At 46.4% G+C, this 18187-nt stretch overlaps 1 protein-coding gene across 1 annotated transcript in view; it reads right to left on the bottom strand.

Annotated features, from left to right (window-relative positions):
• LOC135368450 (protocadherin Fat 3-like) overlaps positions 1-18187 on the bottom strand; it is a 213163-nt gene that overhangs the window by 2615 nt on the left and 192361 nt on the right. The window contains exons 28-62 of the mRNA XM_064601731.1: positions 16747-16886; positions 15173-15991; positions 14094-14383; positions 13809-14028; positions 13616-13723; positions 12888-13031; positions 12637-12777; positions 12461-12577; positions 11808-11898; positions 11593-11720; positions 11363-11453; positions 10595-10728; positions 10409-10531; positions 10124-10304; positions 9549-9667; positions 9223-9426; positions 9001-9099; positions 8794-8910; positions 8508-8684; positions 8185-8434; positions 7232-7513; positions 6770-6864; positions 6565-6705; positions 6382-6484; positions 4913-5170; positions 3864-4012; positions 3578-3749; positions 3365-3502; positions 3108-3277; positions 2774-2992; positions 2593-2681; positions 2446-2529; positions 2263-2331; positions 562-756; positions 318-485 (exon numbers count right to left, since the gene is read on the bottom strand). Of these exons, the coding sequence (XP_064457801.1) occupies positions 318-485; positions 562-756; positions 2263-2331; positions 2446-2529; positions 2593-2681; positions 2774-2992; positions 3108-3277; positions 3365-3502; positions 3578-3749; positions 3864-4012; positions 4913-5170; positions 6382-6484; positions 6565-6705; positions 6770-6864; positions 7232-7513; positions 8185-8434; positions 8508-8684; positions 8794-8910; positions 9001-9099; positions 9223-9426; positions 9549-9667; positions 10124-10304; positions 10409-10531; positions 10595-10728; positions 11363-11453; positions 11593-11720; positions 11808-11898; positions 12461-12577; positions 12637-12777; positions 12888-13031; positions 13616-13723; positions 13809-14028; positions 14094-14383; positions 15173-15991; positions 16747-16886 (6025 nt within the window). The remainder of the gene's footprint in view (positions 1-317; positions 486-561; positions 757-2262; positions 2332-2445; positions 2530-2592; positions 2682-2773; positions 2993-3107; positions 3278-3364; positions 3503-3577; positions 3750-3863; positions 4013-4912; positions 5171-6381; positions 6485-6564; positions 6706-6769; positions 6865-7231; positions 7514-8184; positions 8435-8507; positions 8685-8793; positions 8911-9000; positions 9100-9222; positions 9427-9548; positions 9668-10123; positions 10305-10408; positions 10532-10594; positions 10729-11362; positions 11454-11592; positions 11721-11807; positions 11899-12460; positions 12578-12636; positions 12778-12887; positions 13032-13615; positions 13724-13808; positions 14029-14093; positions 14384-15172; positions 15992-16746; positions 16887-18187) is intronic.

Here is an 18187-nt window from a genome sequence, read left to right as displayed (position 1 = left end):
TTAATGAATTTTCTGGAACATTCGGTTCCTAGTACCGCGTACCTACAACGCCGAAGGAACAAAAAAAAAAGTACCATCACGACATGACAGAGCGAAAGGTATAAGTAACATACTTTGGGGAGGTAGGTGGTAGAGTGTCGTTAAGAACGGGTCAAGGGGATAAGATTATCACAGTTATCGAAAGACAGGTAACCCAACGTAAGAAGGTAAGATATGTAAATGAAACAAAAATTAACAAAGACAAAACCTGAAACGGACACAGGATGAAACGAGAAGCACAAACGGACTATAGCAACATTAGAAGCAACAGGACTCACGGCACGTCATCAACGTTGTTGTACTGCAGATTGGAAGCTGGTGCGCCGACAGGAGGCCCTCCAGGAATACGGCCCCCATAAGGGTTGCCCGCACCTTTCCCCATCAGGGGATTCTTTATGCTGTACAGGCGTTGCTGTTCCCATGTCTTCTGACGCTTTCGCAATTTCCTAAAACGAAGATAAGCAGACGTTTGGAAGGGAGCTCCACGCGGAGAAAAATAAAAAAAATCGTAGAGGTTCCTACTTTCTCTGGCAAGAGGAGCAAAGAAGTACAATGCCGAGGACAGCACCCAGGAATATAACGCTGCTGAGAGCAATGATGGCGATCTCTGTCGTTCCCATCTGGCTAATCTTTTCCTGCACGGATACACCTTGGATACGCCGGATACGGAATGTCTCGAGGTAGCGAACTATCACTTGAGAGTTGTCATTCAGTACGCTGAAAAGGCGAAAAGAATATATCACCTCCAAGACGTCGGAATGAATAAAACACATTAGAATGTGCCGCACGAGATCAGTATCGCACACGATCCTCGACATTAACGGACGCTACGAGTCACATTAGTACTGTATTTACTCTCGTAATTAGCGCACCTCTCAGTTTGGAAACCTAACTGCCGTGTTGTCGTTTCGTTAGCCTAATGCACTTCAAGGGGACCATCCGTGGCACTGGCTCGCTGATCGTTCAGGAACCGCCACCAGGGACATTGAGAAGCGCACCTAGGGACTCTTGAGTGCGAAGCGGGAATACGTACGCAACGCCACCTAGATACTGAAGGTCAGCATAACGCATCCTCTCACTCCTGTGCACGTGGACATGTAAAGTCCATTCAGCCGATCGCCACGTACGATGGCTACCAGTGGCTGCCCACGACGGCTCGTCTCCATACTAAGGCACGGTCATGACTGGCGGACGTTTAATTGTTACGTCACGTAGTTTAAGCGATCAGGTTTTGTTTCTAGGTGGCGTTAGAGTACGATCGTAAATATTGATGCTCTCTTTTCGATTGGTGGCGTGTTTAACGCACCGCGACCTTAGCAGCATGGCCGTCCCACAGCTCACGGCTGCAGTCACCGCCTCTGCGCGGGTGGGCGGGCGGACGTGTGGCTTTGAAGAGAAAGGCCATGCAAGACAATTACTGAGATGAAACCGAAACTATGTGTTTGAATATTGACACGTCCATGGCGCCATCTACAACGTGTTTCTGCGTGTACACGCCTGTTTGAGGCTTCCCTTCCCTTCTCGTGTACTCCTCATACTACTTGTTGTTGAACCTACTCATACTATCCATATAGCCTCTTCCTAGTGTCCCTATAACTGTCCAATCGTAATGATCTAGCCTAACACCAAACACCATGAGATAAGGAGAGAGAGAGAGAGAGAGAGAGAGAGAGAGGGAAAAGAAGACTGAGCTGTATGCGGGGTAGCTGCAGATTCGAAAGATTCGCGTATAGCTCATGTTCTACATGCCACTTTCGGTTTCTCAGAAAATTCTCGAGGACGTTTAGTTGCGCCGTCTCGAGGGCAATGAGATGAGTACCCCGCGAAAACACCGTGATTCATCTGAGACGGAGAATGCTTGTTCATGTCAAGGACAACGATCCGAATGTTTCGGAACAGAACGACAGATGGGTGTACCCCGAGCAGTGGCGTAGCCAGAGGGGGTTTCGGGAGTTCAACCCCCAGAAATCGTACATTTGGTAGTAAATTTGGGAGAGGGAAAGAAGAGTGAAATACTCCTCCCCCATTTAAAGTCCCCTATACAGACCCTCCCGAAATATGTTTCTGGCTACGCCACTGACGGCGACTGTTAGACCAAAACTATCTTCCTCGCATAATTAGCGAACCCTTCTATGACGATACGCGAGGAGCAAAAAGGTGTGTGAATTACTAGGGTAAATACGGTACACGTACAGACATGATCAGCGTTTCGAGGTAACTTACGTCAGCAGTGTGTCCGTGTCCACAATCTCGTTGGTGTCTTTGTTGATAGCATAGAGGAACAAGTCCGATCTGGAAAGACATTGAAAAACATTTGTGCGCATTTCCCATCGTGTTTTACTTTCAGCATTTTCAACAACCAGCAACACAACATGAGTGTCTCGGAAAAACCTTGACACTGCTTACGCTTCTGGGTGTTCAACCTCGTCTTCGTGGTGTGGCTCCAGCTTTGCCATTTTGACATCGAACCCAGTAACGTTCCCTAGGTACCTGAGGTACGAAACGATGTCAGTATCATCGAACATTTGATCAGTGGACTAAACGTCCACGTACCCGAGAATTCTATCGATGTTCTGCTCCACGTGCACCGGAGGAGTATCGGTCACGAAAAGGACCAGCTTGGTTTCCGGCAAGACGTACACCTGGAAGAAAAAGGTTCTCAGAATCCCACGGGGAGTACGAAAGGGAGTAAACTGAGCGCTTCGAGAAAAAAAAAAGTTTAATGGGAGCTTACGAAGACATTTGCTACAGCGGAGTTCCCCCCTTCGGAACCTTCCCGGTCTACTGCCTTGACGTCGAACCCGTACATCTTCCCTCCGTCGAGAGAGAAAGTAACAACCGAGCGCACAATGCCAGTCACTGGGTCAATCTGGAACTTGGAAGATGCGTCTTCTGGCTTCTGAATAATTTCGTAGCGAATCGCTCCGTTGTAGCCAGTGTCAGCATCTCGTGCCTGAAACGAAACGTGCTGCATTCGAGTCCCCTTTCAACGACTTTGTATTCTTTCTTGCAAGCGAGATCCTTCGCGTGGATGTGTGCGTGTGTCTTTTTAAAGGGCGCGTACTTACGTGGAGTTTTGTGACCTGGTAACCAAAGGAGGCTTCCAATGGGACAGCAGCGACGATTGGTTTACCCTGGTTATCGAAGACAGGAGAATTGTCGTTTTCGTCGCCCACGTTGACTACGACTAGGGCCTCATCGAAAGCGACGTGTTCGCTCTCTTCTTCACCACGGCGAACTAGGAAATCGGAAGACAAGGTTTACAGGAAGCACTACAAGGGCTCTATTCAACGGTAGTCCATTTCGGGCCGCCATGTCAGCTTACTTTCGTTATCACGCACTGCTCTTCCTACTCGCCTCTTGTTCATGGCGCGTATTTTGACGACGTACTTGGGCTGCGCTTCCCTGTCGAGACTAGATGTGACCGAAAGGCGTCCGGTGTCAGGTTCAATGGCGAACAAGCCTGGAGAAGATGGGAAGAACATATCTCACAAACGTCCAGAAGGAAAGATAGCTTATTAAGAGAAAAGTATCTTGCCATTGTAGTCTTTTCCAACGATGCTGTAGTCCACCGGACGATGAGAAATTTCATCCGTAGCATTCAGATCAAGCACTACTTGAGGGGCCAACTGGTTTTCAAAGACTAGAACTTCGTACAGCCTTAATGGGAAGAGCCGGACACCTTGACCGCTGCCAACGATGATGTTAACCTGACATATATAGACAAATGTAACATATATTATAGCCGGCAGAAAAGGTAGTGCAGTGTGATCATCAGTCCCAGTGAACTAAGAAGACAGTAAACATTTGTTGTACCAACGTACTTCGGCATGGTCAGATTTGGGCGGGTCACCGTTGTCGGTTGCTGAGACGGACAGTTTGTAATGGCTTTGGTGAAGGCTATCAAGAGCCTTGCTAAGTCGGATCTCTCCGGTACTTGGTTCAACTCGGAAAGTGTCAACTTCATTTGCGTCTGAAACAAGCAGAGAGAAGACGCTCTAACAGGGCACGTGCAAGGATGTGGGCGTTGCATCTTCGTCTAGACCATTCAATACATTGTCTGTAACATCAATTTGTGTCATATACACAGTCACGTCACGTTCATCCAGAAACTCCGCGATTCAAACAGTGTCGATTACTGAATAAACAAGTATTACCTAAGCCCCTGAAAAATAAAAAAGCTAGTTTCCTTGAAAAAATATAATATAATCAATAATAATATAAAATGACATCTTTCACCCCTTAGGAACCCAGCCGGTGTGGGCGGAAATTCGGGCGAACGAGCGAGACAGCCCAGGTTCGGTTAATGGAGTCATAAAGCTGGAGAACATCAACGATATTAGAGCGTGCTAGCACACCGTTGATAAAGTCACCGTGAGGTTATAGTACCGCTTGCGAAATCGACAGCTCGCGGTTTATCTCGGGTGTTGCCAGATCGTTTCTTCCGACAAATAGACTGGCACGACAATATGCCCACCCTCAAACACGATAATGCTGCAGCTTCAATCCAATGCGGGCTGCCGTACCTTTGAATGAAGATTTCAGACGAGCGCGTAGCAAGCAGTACATACCGGAACCAATGGCAGCATGCATGATTCAGAATCTTATCGGTTGACTTGGTGCGGAAGATACGATATATTTCGATAGCCATGTTATCAAGGGTGTACGAACATCATTCCATATACGGATACAGATACCGAGTTTAGATAACTGCGTGCAGTTCTCTTTGACCCGAGCCTTTGATGTAGGACCTTTTTGTACGGATAACTAGTTTTGTGGTTATGTGAGCTGCCTTCTTCTGATAAGCAATATATGACTGTATACATAACAAGTAAGGCGACGCTTTCATAAAAAAAATGGAAACTATTCTTACTGTCTAGCTTGTAGTGGAAGTTCCCCTGGCCGGCATCCAGGGTGTAGACAACGTCTCCGACGCGGGTATTTTCCGCTACTTCCAACGTGTACACAGACTTCGGGAATTCGGGAATGACATCATTGCGATCTGTTACCGTCACCCACAGCTTGGCCATGGCGGTCAAACTTGGCTTTCCCTGATCGTACGCGATCACAGTCATGTTGTAGAACTCTTGCTTTTCATAATCCAGCTTGCTCAGTGTCCATACTGTGCCGTCTGGAAAGACATGAAACATAAGACCTTGAAAGAACTATGTTCTGGACCTTGTACAGCTGTGCTGAAGGAATACTGTGTACATATCGATGATACGTTAGGTCCCACTATAGACTAAAAAAATATATTTATGTTATTTCGTATTATAAATCAACTCAGACACTCAGTGCGCAAAATACAAATGCCGTCAGTCAACATGATGCGCCTCAACGGATTTTCAAATGAAAGCGGAGATCTGCATTATCCAAGAGTAGGTGACGACACCACGACCTGGTGACGGCACCTACAACCATAAAGCCTGCTTAGGTGGTGCGTGGCGATGGACCTGCTTGCCGTAGCCGGCCATGCTCATGCGGGGAACGTCACGACTATCGTAGGGGGAGGGGGGGGGTCGTGCGTCCTGGGCAGACTTCATAAGGAACTGTGCCGATATTTGTCTTTTCAAATGACGGACTCGTTACGTCGGAATTGTTACATCACGTCGCTGAAGCGATCAGACTTCGTCTCTTTGTTGGCTCTGGCGTCTGTCTGCTGACAACAGCGCGTGGACATTCCCGGTGTCCGCTCTCCGCCCCATTTTGGAAGGAGAGAGAGCCAGCAGCTGCACTGAGGAGACGGGTATCGACCTTGAAGGTGCAGTGTTGTCAGACAGGTGGCAGCTTGTGCACACTATGACGGAATACCCCTCACAACTAGAGATTTTATCATACTTCCGCTTCATATAGAGCAACAAGAGCAACAGTGTACTCTGGGAGAATACAACATGGGACATGTACAGGGTGGCCACCTATAAAAGGCTACCTAACATGGCTTCCATCTTGCTTGTTTTCCCATAGGGATTTGGAGATTTTTGGTTGTAACTTTAGATTGCGATGTTGAATCTGTCTGAAATTTAGAACGACGAAACAGACCGATTAGGGTTCCACGCGGGCACAGGAATTTTCCACCTGCATTGAGTAATTGGTGAGTACGGCGCGCCGGCATGGGTAAACGTTTATAAGGTTGCCACCCTGTAGATTGTGATGGCATAAATTTGATAGGGTTCTGAAGGCACAAGATTTAGTCAGTATTGTGGCAGTTAAAGAACACAACTCCATTCCTGTTCATTGTGTATTGTAATATTGTATTGTTTATTGGATCTTTATATGTATTGTGTATTGTGTGTTGGATCTTTACATGTAGAACTTTGTAACGCTCTGCGCTGTCACACTGACCTTTACTGTCAATGTAGAACTTGTTTCCGTGACCACCACCGAGCTTGTAAAACACCAATCCATTTTCACCGGTATCCGGATCAAAAGCGCGAATCTGTGTAACCTGTGAACCAGAGGGTGCACCGTTACACAAATGTAACGAATGATTGATTATGAGTTACTCTGGGTAAGCACAGCCCCGACCTTTTGTCCTGGATCCAGGTTCTCAGGAATCTGAGCCAAGTATGGGTCGGTGAAGAATCTTGGCTTTTCGTCGTTGACGTCTTCCACCGTTATCGTTACGTTCACGGTTGAATTCTGAGGCGGTTCCCCGTTATCCAACGCCTACAGAGAGGAATTCACGTTTTCGTTTACCTCTTTAAGGGATTCAATGGCACAGTGAACTTACAAGGATCTGGAAGCGGTAATCCTTCTTCGTTTCTCTATCCAGAATGCCAGTGGCAAAAAGTTCTCCTGTATGAACGTCCACGTGGAATGGCAAGTCTGGAAGCATAAAACCAACCGTTGTCATTTTGTTAACCACTGAATGAAAGGCGCTCGCGGCATATATTTTTCAAAGCGACAGCTTTATAACTTTGTGTAGATTTATAAGGCCCACCAACGTCGACAGCAGCGTAGAGGCCCATCCGTAAGAGGATGGGGGGGGGGGGGACGAAGTTACAATAGGAAGCGCGGGGCAAGTGCAGCCGCATGAAGATCAGAATCTAAAGATGGCTCTGTAAAGCTAGAGCGTTTAGACGCGTTTGACAGGATGCCCAAAGATGGAGCCGCTACCCCCTCCCCCCCCCAGATTTTCTGGAATAACCCGTAAAATGACGTGCCGTTGTCAGTAGAGGAATAATTATCGTACTTTGGTCCTTCTGCGTAATGAGTGCATAGTCCACAGCTCCATTCTTTCCTCTGTCCTCATCGACAGCACGGAGGACTCCAAGGCGTGCTCTCTCTTCCTTGTAACTTCCTTCCGGTATAGAGAAGCTGTACTCGGGCTTGACGAACGTCGGCTTGTGATCGTTCACATCCAGCACAGTGATGTTGACAACGATGAGGTTAGCTAAGCCGCGTCCGTCAGCAGCGGAAACGTTCAAGAGATAAACCGTCTCCGGTTTGAGGGTACCGACGACGAAAATTTCGCCTGAAATGGAAGGATCAGTTTTATAGGAACGCACTGATGCACTTGATCACAGTATTTGTGGAGCCTTGTGTTTTAGGGTTAAACCCGATAAAACCAGCTTTAGTCTCCCGATTTGCATCATCGTCGCGTAAAGAAATCGCGCCGGAAAACTCATGAAAATCCCCGAAAACGGACTTTACAAAAGACAAATTCAGCCACCAATATAATCACTGGAGAACGCTAAGCACTGCGCATTCAACAACACCACTCGGCATCCCGTGTTCATCTAAGCTGCGAGAAGCGTTTTTTTATTTCCAAATGAAAAAAAAAAAAAATCTGGTCTTCCACCCGATATCGCGCGATTTTACAGCTCCTGATATAAAACCCGATTTCTTTTCCCTCTAATAAAAAAGAAAAAGTAAGAAAGAAAACACGATATCGAAGTACATAATACGTTTACTCTCAGGATTAACGCACATTTTATTCCCAGAAACTGTGTTACGCAAATAAAACCAGCACTCGCTCTGCGCTACGGTGCCCGTCACCGTGTAAGAGGTGCCGGCCGTATACTGCTAAAGCCAGTGCGTGAAATAGAAGAAAAAAGAAAGTACCAACATTTGGGCGACCAAACTCGAGCGGTAATTATGCGAGTAAGTGCGCATGCTCAGTGTCACGGTATTCATTCGACTTACCGGTTTGCCTGTCAATCCTGACGTTGCCTCTGCTTCCAGACACGATAGAGTATTCAACCTTGGAGTTCACCCCTGATTCATCAGCGTCCGCGGCTGCAACCTGGGCTACTCTTGCTCCAGGGCGAGCTGTTTCAGGCAGCAGAACACGGAGTGGGCCATGTTTGAACACGGGGGCATTGTCGTTCTCGTCTTCCACTTTAATTGTCAGGTACGTGGATGAGCTCAAGTTACCCAGATCCCGCGCAGTTACCTACGCGCAGTTAAGACGGATGAATCGTATATCCCCATGCGATAGGCGCCTGTATGAAGTAGATGGTCCTTACCTGCAGTTCGTAATGATCAGCGAGTTCACGGTCCAGTACTTGAACGGGGGTGCCACCCGTGAAAATCACGACACCAGAGTCGAGAATGGAGAAGAGGTCACTACCAGATCCTCCCAAACTGTAACGCACGACAGAGTTGTTTCCACTGTCGTTATCGATGGCCGCGATTGCTGGTGTCTGGTAAAAGGAAAAAGGAATTAGGGAAATAATTCAAATAACTCGAGTCAGGAAAGTTAAGAAACACGTTTTGGGCAACAGTGCCTGCTGAGGACGGCGTCGACCTTACCACCGTGACGAGTGTCCCCGGCGGGGAGTTCTCCCGGATTGTTCCTTGGTACGATTGCATGAAAGTTGGAACTTCATCGTTTACGTCCACCACCTCGACCGTCACTTCACTTACGCTCTGTGAAACAGCAAAGAAAGCCAGGGAGATGCTAGTGTAAACAAATTCAACTTCGCATGGGACCAACGCCATATGAGCGTGACGACTTACCACTTTTGTGGTGGGTCGCTTTTCTTCGAGCATAACCGTGAACGTGTATTTGCTTCTTTTCTCTCTGTCTAGACCGACTCGCGTGTAAATTTCTCCGTCCTACCGTAAGGGGAAAAGAACATAACATAACGTCGAAGAACTCAGAACATCGAACTAAGAACAAAACGTCATCCGTGCCGCACAGTATTATTGCTATCTTGGGTACAACTTTGGAGGCATTACCTGTGAAATATTGAAAAACGGCCTGACATCGGTGTTGATGATGCTGTACCGCATTTGACTGTTCGCCCGCACGGTTCTTGATTGAAGTTCCACCTGGCCGACTTTGGCGCCGGCGATGTTTTCCAGCACGTGGAATTTGTAGTGAAGCTGATCGAACCGGGGATCACGCTCTTCGGCTTCGCTGACGTAAATTTTCATGGTGGTCTGTACAAAACAGCGAAAGGAATGCAAAAGTATGCCGAGACGTGGGACGCGTAATGTTATTTAGTCTTTTACGGTATTGGACATACAAATGCTATCGCGACCTGTAGGGAAGATGTACTCACGCTAGTTCTCCAAAGCCCATCATCGGCTTCGACTTCAATGCTGTACTCTTGGCTTTCAGATATATCCAGCGCCCTCGTAATGTTGACAGTTCCAAGGATAGGATCAATCATAAACGGAACTGAAGAAGAGAGGGACACGTGTGAATGGCCGTAATAATTGCAGAGGGAGTAGCACGGAAACGAAATATTCTATCTTTTGGAGTGTTTTGGAATTCGCGACGTTCAGCACGGCGTGTCCCCTCCCTTACTGACCACATGTCCGGTGACGTCAGAGCTCATCGGATGCACGTCAACGGACAGCTCACATGGTGCGCGTGTTCTTTCAGCGTACGGAGACCCAGTGTCATCACTTTCGGAGAACGAAATAAAAGTTAATAGAGGCGTGCTGAGTGAGTTCGTTGACAACGCAAAAAACAGTCGGCGAAAGGAGATCCTACCACGGATGATCCATATCCAGTATTCATATATTCCACTGCGAAATCTCTCTTGCTTCTGTCTACGGCGTTTAGGGCACATGCAACCACCCAAAATGCCTTCCCAGATCTTCGATTAAGAAACCAGCAATATATGCATACTTGAACCAGTGCTATGGGCGAAAGAATAGCTGATGTTTGTGTTCTTGGGCGAATCAGGATCTGTTGCTCTCACAGTGTCGATCACACCTCCCACAGGGGCACTTTCAGAAACAAATTCGTAATATGAATCCTTCTCGAACTGCGGTGGGCTGTCGTTCACGTCTTGAATGACAATAGCAACCTGCATAGAGTTATGTACGGTATATTGCGCATTATCGTCAGGTGAATTGACAAGCAAATCAGAGGAGTTGCATTGGAACCAGACCGGAATAAACGTTTACTCACAGTAGTGGAGCCCGTTCTTGAAGGTGTACCCATATCTCTCGCTGCTACAACAACCAGATGTAATGCGGCATCGGGTACCTTGTACTTGTCTCGGTCGAGTTCAGATACTACTTTCAGCACGGCCTGGAATCACGGAGAGAAAAATTAAATCCCAAATAAATGTTACCTCCGTTCCATTACACGTACCCCATTTTCATTGACGCCCAACCGGAATTGATTCTCGTTGTTCCCGTCAACTATGTAGAGCTCCACTTGTCTGTTGATACCGTCATCATAATCAGCGACTGGGAGTTGAACAAATGCACCGACGCTTGGTGGTCCTGTGAGCAAAGAGCCTACGTCAGTCATCCACTTACAATTATGGCACGTGTCATTTACGGGTATGTGAGAGTTCCCTAAAATTACACTGCTAGTACAGTGTTTCCTCCAATTCGTTCGCAGCGGACCTGGTATACGCAGACAGCTGTGGAGATCTCTTTCGCTGGTTTAACTAAGGGATTGGAAACAAATAGGGAGTTTTCGCCTAGTTTTTGACCAAACATTTGGTCTGTTCGATAATTTGAACCCGTTTTATGACAGGACGGCAACGGCGCAGGCGAAGCCGTACACGATTAGGGAGATATAACATGAATCAGGCAAGAAACAAGGCAAACACAACACGATAGTCTATCGTGTTCGTTGTCTTGGTTCTTCCCCGTCTCGAGTTCTATATATCTCTCATCTATTTTATGGCTCCTAGAAGTACAAAAAATCGGTCGAGACAGTATATATACCGTCACAAATACGTACGAAAGACACGTGACTTTTAGAAATAAAGGAAAAGACAAAGACACACAACACACAAAGGCTTACGGTGATTAATGCTGGAACAGAAATACAATTACAAAAATTAACTGACAAGAATTCACATGCAGAGCCAAAACAGGGAAGGAAGGAGGTTCGATTCCACGTTACCTTCGGTCACATTCAGGTAGAAAGTATCGTTGAGGAAGGTTGGCGTCCAATCGTTTGTATCCTTAATGATGATGTGCACACCCGCGCGCCCCTAGTGTCAAGGTAAGCTTTATGTAACTTAGTTTCGTCAGTATAACAATGAGTACTGTTCGAACGTTTTGGAACATGCAACGTTGTACAAGTAGTAAACGCCTTAGCAACTCAAACCGAATGCAATCCAGGTAACTTACAGTGTTATTTGCGGAGTCGACAGCTAGTACTTTGAGCATGTATGCGGGCGTTTTCTCCCTGTCGGGTATCACTCTGACGGAGATAACTCCAGTTGTTTCATCCATGCTGAATTCTTCTCCTCCGTTTCCTAGATATAGTGTGGCAATACACGTGTGTGTTGCAATACACTAATAAAAATGCGAGGGCTATAGAAAGCTTCTTTTTGTCTGCTCACCGTCCAAGATGTAGTATCGAATTTTGCCCTGATCTAAACCATCTCTGTCCATGGCTGTCAGGTGTGTGACCGTTTGTCCTGGAGGAGTATTCTGGAAAGATGGCGGAAATTGTAAGGCTGCACACAACCCAGCGGTCGTACTTCTGCGAAATCAGCGCTAAAACACACAGGAGTAAGGGAACAGGGACCGCGCTGAACTTACAACTGAAGCTCATTGAAATCGTGCGAAGTTTAAAGGGGCACCAAAGTGCGAAAATTTGTCTTCGTGAAATGAAATATGTAGTTACCTTCACACTTAAAAGAAACATACAAAAGGAACGCAAATTCATTCGTTGCGTCCTTCCTGATTTATGAGCGAAATAAACCGCAATTTACGCTTTCCCCCTTCATCTCCTTCTGAAGAAGTGCGACAATGCGGAGACGTCTCCGATTAGTCCCCTCAAACAATCCCCTGCGATGATTGGTCAAATCGTGACACAATGCATGAACCCCACATAAGTGAGGCCAACTACGGCAAGCCGGTTTTCGCCGCCACCACCACCACGTGTTCCTTTTGTGTTAGTGCCTATAGGTAACGGCATCTTTTATCCTGCTAGGATAAACCTTCGCAACACAATGTGACTTCCCGACTACACACATAAGTCTTTGCTTACCTCTTCTAGTTCAACAACGTAATCGTTCTTCTCGAAAACGGGACTGTTGTCGTTGACATCTTCCACAAACACCTTGACACGACTACTACCGGAACATTTGTAGTTACTTGCGGTGATCTTATGAAGGAAGACAATAGCATCAGTCATGGAACGGATTGTTTGGTTCTCATTCTTACCGTTAGCGTATAAATGCCTTGTAGAATAGACGGCATGCTGTCCCTGTCTAGAGGCTTTTTCACTTTCAGAGAAACTAGGCTTTGCTTCGTGTCCAATAGGAAGTTGTCGTTTGAGTTATCCTCGGTGATCTGGTAAGATATCTTTAAAAAAAAAACAAGTAGGATAGAGCTGAATATTAGTATATATTTTGTATAGTGCATGCCATGTACGAGATAGTGATTATAACGACAAGGAACGATAAGTAGGTTACCTTTTCAAACTTATCAGCATCTTCAGCGATGAGATTCGGAAGTACAACCGTGTCTGGAGGCGAATTTTCTTGAATCGAAGCAAAGTATTCGGTGAACGGGAACTTGGGGCATTTGACATTCTTGTCGGTCAATTGTACCACGACCTAGAAACGGTAACGCGGTTTAGTCAACTGTTACTGCATCGTAAACTGCACTCTAAGAATCGAAAAAGGGAGTGATTTTTTTCCTTTTGGGGACTAAATACATTGCCACAAAAATTTGTCCCTTTAGGGAGTAAACGCACGGGACCAAATGAATGTCACAGAGCGGGTACTGCCTTTCACACTCTGTTCTAAGAATCCTCCCAGGTACATAATTCACGTGTATGAATGAAAACAATTTGAATTTGACAGTCAACCGTGATGTGCCGAGTGATTTGGAATCTTGCGATACGCATTGGGCACAATTTCGCAAGAGGGAACAGCTAACGATTCCTTCCTCTGTGTGGGTGGAAAAAAAAATTGCCAAGTTATATAGCCGTATTCTTCACGAAGAGCACGTATTTACGTACAGTGTTAAAATTCAGGAGACTACTTGCGAAATTCAGTCCTGGGGAGTAAATTTCGGGGTTCCGAGACTAAAATAAAGAGTAATTTTAGTCTAGGGTGACTGGAGGCTGCAATTAGTCCCCGTTTTACTCATTTTTCCTTAGAGTGTATATTGTAGGATAGGTGAATAGATAGCATACTCCAGCTTCGGCCATGTGCTGTGGATCGTTCCTGTTTACTGCAACGACCATAAAATGGTACACGGGCTGCTTCTCTGCGTCCAGACGATTTGTCGTCACAATACGCCCCTACAAAAAAAAAATATATATATATATATATAAAAGTTGCGTTGAAGTTTGCATAACGAGTCCTCCCGATCAGGAGATGACGCACTGTGTCATGATTGATGGAGAACCGCCGAACGTGACTTCCGTCGTCGCCGGTGATGTTGTACCACACTGGGCTACCATTGGGAACCGTAGCACGTGCTTCCAATACTGTGGCACCCGCTTCGATTACTGACGCGGAGTCCACAGTGTATTGGATGGAAGAGAACGCAGGCGTTGGTTCGTCAACCGTTTCCCTGAACACCTCCACGCGCATTTCCACGGCACTGCAAAGGAAATAGCGCGCGTTCGTAGGACATCGACATTCGGTTGCTTAGCAATCGTAACGAACCTTGTCAAAGGATATATGGAACTGTCAGTTGCGACGATCCTCAACGTTTCAGCGCCGAGCTGCAAAGGTTGAGTGGCGAAGACCTGACCAGTTTTGGGATGAATGGAGAAGCGTTGACTAGGAGGGTTGAGCTCGAACTTGATGTCATTGTTTCCTCCAGCTGAGGAGTCTAAGTCGATGGCTTGTACGCGGTAAATGATCTCGTTCTGAGATGTCGACTGGGGTATGCGAAGCGTTCGTGGCATCGACAGGAACTCTGGGCTGTTGTCGTTCACGTCGTTCACAGTTACCTGAAACGACGTGCCGATTTTGTATCTCATTGGTTTGTTTTAGCACTCTTATTTCTCGCTACATCGTTTTGCTGCGAACGTGGTATTAAGTATTTGGTAGCCTTTCGGTATCAAGCATTTGTAGCAAAATTAATGTTGTGGAGTTAGCGAAATGATTTCGTCGTAGAAAATGTTGAGACTCTTTGCATTTCTAGGGTGGCTCCCTGTAAAGCGTGTTCTGCCACCTCACACGCTTTGGTGTGGGGGAGCCCGCTTTACAAATGCCGCGTGGAAAGGAAAACTCATGCTGAGGGTTTTGGAATAACCAACGTGTTGGTAATGAAGTGCAGTAATAGTTTACAAAAGAAGCGGAGAAATAAAGCTGGAATAAGTACGGAGCTTTCGTGCTTACTGATTTCTCGCCCTGCATCATTAGTGAGTAAGGAGAGCTCATACGTACATGCAGCGCAGCAACAACAACCCTTGTGAACCGTGCAGTGTCATAATCATTATTTTTAAACTGCAATTGTTAAGCAACAGCAACCGTGTTCAGTGCTTGATGTTGCTCTTAGATGGGGAAGAAATAAAAAGAAATAATGCATGAATGAAAGAATATAACACCAACAGCGGTTTCCAATTATTTCGAATAGCTAAGGCTCAGCACCACATGCGACTTTACGTCAAGGAAGGCTTCCTTCAGATTGTATGTCGAACTTTGTGAGCTTCACGTCATAGCTACTAGAAGGGCAAGGAGCAGAAACGTTGCGTTCACTACAAGCCATTGGTGCTACATCCTCCCTGAACACTTACCTGCACAATAGTTGTTGCAAACTGCGGCTCTCTGCCATCATCTCTGGCTTCGACGAACACCTCGAGGTGCTTCACTTGCTCGAAGTCCAACGGCGACACCAACATAATTTTACCAGTTTGCGAATCGATTCTGAAAGCTTCTCGCTTTGTCGCTCTCGCGATCCTGTAAAACACCTTTCCGGAACTACCTTCGTCAGGATCCATGGCGTGCACTTGCACGAGTGGAACATTGGCGGCATTCTCGTCGACGTTGACACTGTACGCGAACCTATCAAAGACAGGAGGGTTGTTCAGCGTACTAGAAACCTTCACTACTAGCATGGTCTTTCCGATGTTAGAGGCTGCTCCATGATCTTGAGCGAACACTTCCATTTCGTAACTGAAGTTCTTCATGGCGCTGCCGGGCAACCCGGCTGCCATACGCACAAGGCCAGTTTTGGCGTCGATTTCGAAGATACCGTGAGTGTTCTTGATCCAGTAGGTGATCTCTCCGTTATTTGCCACGTCCAGATCGATGGCGTGAAGCTGGATAACGGAGCGGCCTGCTTGGGAGTCGTGAGGGATGCTGACGGTGTAGCGCTCTTTCTCGAAGCGTGGGGGATTGTCGTTCTCGTCGACGACTTCAACGCTGACCGGCGCCTTGACGTCAAATTTTCCGTCTGTTGCGGACACGGCGAACTCGTAGCTGTCGCGGCGTTCACGGTCGAGGACTTCCGAGGTGCAGACGTCGCCAGTGCGGACGTTTACGGTGAATGGAATGTCTTTGTTGAGGATCTCGTACGTCAACTGGTCAATCGAGTCACCGCTGTCCGCGTGAATCTAGTTCGGTGGGAAAATAAAGATTAGAAGTGTCGAAGTGTAATGTTAGAGTCACTAAACAAGCTAGGCTTATTAGCGTAGGTTATTTAGTGACTCTAGGTAATGTATATGGTAAGTATAAAGGGGCTGCGATGCACTAACCCTGACGTACGTTTGCATTAACTTGTGTTTGAAGCTATGTTGGACAGCCTTGACAAAGGGTTTCATGCTATGGGGGTTTCAAAAATGCGTACTCACACAGCTGAGAGTTTATTGCCTGTGTGGCTGTTTTACAAGTTACCTTCCTTTCTTCAAACATTTTTATATGCACTTTAAAAGCACAACCTCACAGCATGACTCGTTCAACGTCAATACGGAATCATTCGAAATGATACTGGTCGTAGTTGGTGACGACGAGGGAGCACCGCAAGTTTTGCAACACTAGACTTTCGCTGATATGAAGAATGTTACAGAAAAAAATAAAAAAGCCGTCTGTCTTCAGTAATTAGAAGACAGAAAGATATAATTTCGAATTCTGGTTCCCTTTTAGCGTGTTATGTGGTGAAGTTAGAGCACAGTATCATAGCACGTGCAATTACCTTGAAAATCGAACGCATAAAGGCTCGTCGAGCGTTAGATCAACAAGTCTAATTAGGAGCCAATAACAGCAGCTGCCACGTGGAATCCGTGTGAGCTCAGATTTCGAACGTTGTCAGGCCCGCAGTCTATCGATTATCACCCCTTGTAATCAGTGTCAGTTTGCTAGCTCTACTTACGCTCAGGAAACAATGTCCAGCAGGCAAGTTTTCAGGGAGGGAAGCGGAGTACGCGGTCTTAGAGAACGTAGGGGCATGGTCATTGGAGTCGAGGACGTCTATGGTAACCATGGAGAGGCCGAAGAGAGGTGTGTTGTGGGCTGAAAGAGGCACAAGCATTGGCGTAAATTATTTGCAAAATAATGAGGTGATGTCGTTAGAGGTAAGTGAAAATACTGTTTATTGTTACAACGGAGTGTGTTGAAGCCATATCGCTGGGGATTACGATCATGAGATGCCAAAAGAGTTGTGGATTCAAGTGCTCCCTACAGACACAGGGCATGAAGAAGGTCCCGGTGGTAGTGCTGTCGAAGCATCGTATTATGTTGAAACGCTATGTTTGCAGGAAAGTTTTAGCGTGTCGCCGGATATAGTTCTTTATGAACTTCTCGAAGACAGCAAACGGGTTTAATCTCGTTCCGGTGTTCCATGCCGCTCTGTATAATCAAACTCTTGAATTATTTAGTGTGGTTATAGTGAATACTAGAATAAATTACACGAATGTTATCCTGCATCTCAAGACCGAGGGAGAGATACAAAAGAAAAAGAAGGTGTCACAATGCCCAACTTCCACAGTAAGAACATGTAGAATGTCACCGGTAACGTTTACTGTCAGACCTTCGACACTGTCCCCCTAAAGTACCTATCTCTGTCTCTCTTCCTCCTTCCTCCTCTCTCTCTATTCACGAGTTGCATGTTCATGATAATTGCATGAACGCAGCTTTTATCATCGATAATATAACACAATACGAATATAATCGCATAACACAATAAATGTCGTTACTGCAATTGAGCTACACGGCCAGGAGGAGGGTACCCTCTCGAAGAGAGTACGTAACTACAAGATGACTAATTACCTAATATTAATTAATTAATGCTTTAATTAGGGGATATCAGGCAAAAGCGAGATAGCAGAATGCGATACAATCCTCGCGGAAAGTTATTCCATTTCTTTTAGAAAACCTTAAAACCGGCAGGTGCGCTGAGATATCCACCGTCGAAGCGCTGGCAGGACAGCGCTCATTTCACGTCAGAGGGCCACGTGCTCTGGTGAGATGAAGATGATTGGGGTAAGTGCTGATGTGCTGGTCAGAACCACCGCGTTGCGGTCCAGACAAGCCTCCGTCCGCGAGAGGTCACGCGCTCCAGAGGCGCGCTGTTTTGGTTTCGGTTTCATTTGCATTGCGAAGTTCGGCAATGGATATTTCGCGGCACGCACTCGTTCGAGGATTTTTAAAATGTAGAATGGCTTTGAACGAGGATTGTTTCCCATTCCGCCATCCCGCTTTTGCCCGAGATTCCCTAATTAAAGAATTACTTAAGGAATTTTAGGTAATTAGTCATCTGGTAGTTACATACTCTCTGCAAGAGGAAGTCAGCCTGGCCGTATAGCACAACTGTT

Source organism: Ornithodoros turicata, chromosome 9, assembly GCF_037126465.1.
Source record: "Ornithodoros turicata isolate Travis chromosome 9, ASM3712646v1, whole genome shotgun sequence".
Lineage (NCBI taxonomy): Eukaryota > Metazoa > Arthropoda > Arachnida > Ixodida > Argasidae > Ornithodoros > Ornithodoros turicata.
This window is presented reverse-complemented; position numbering and strand designations above follow the sequence as displayed.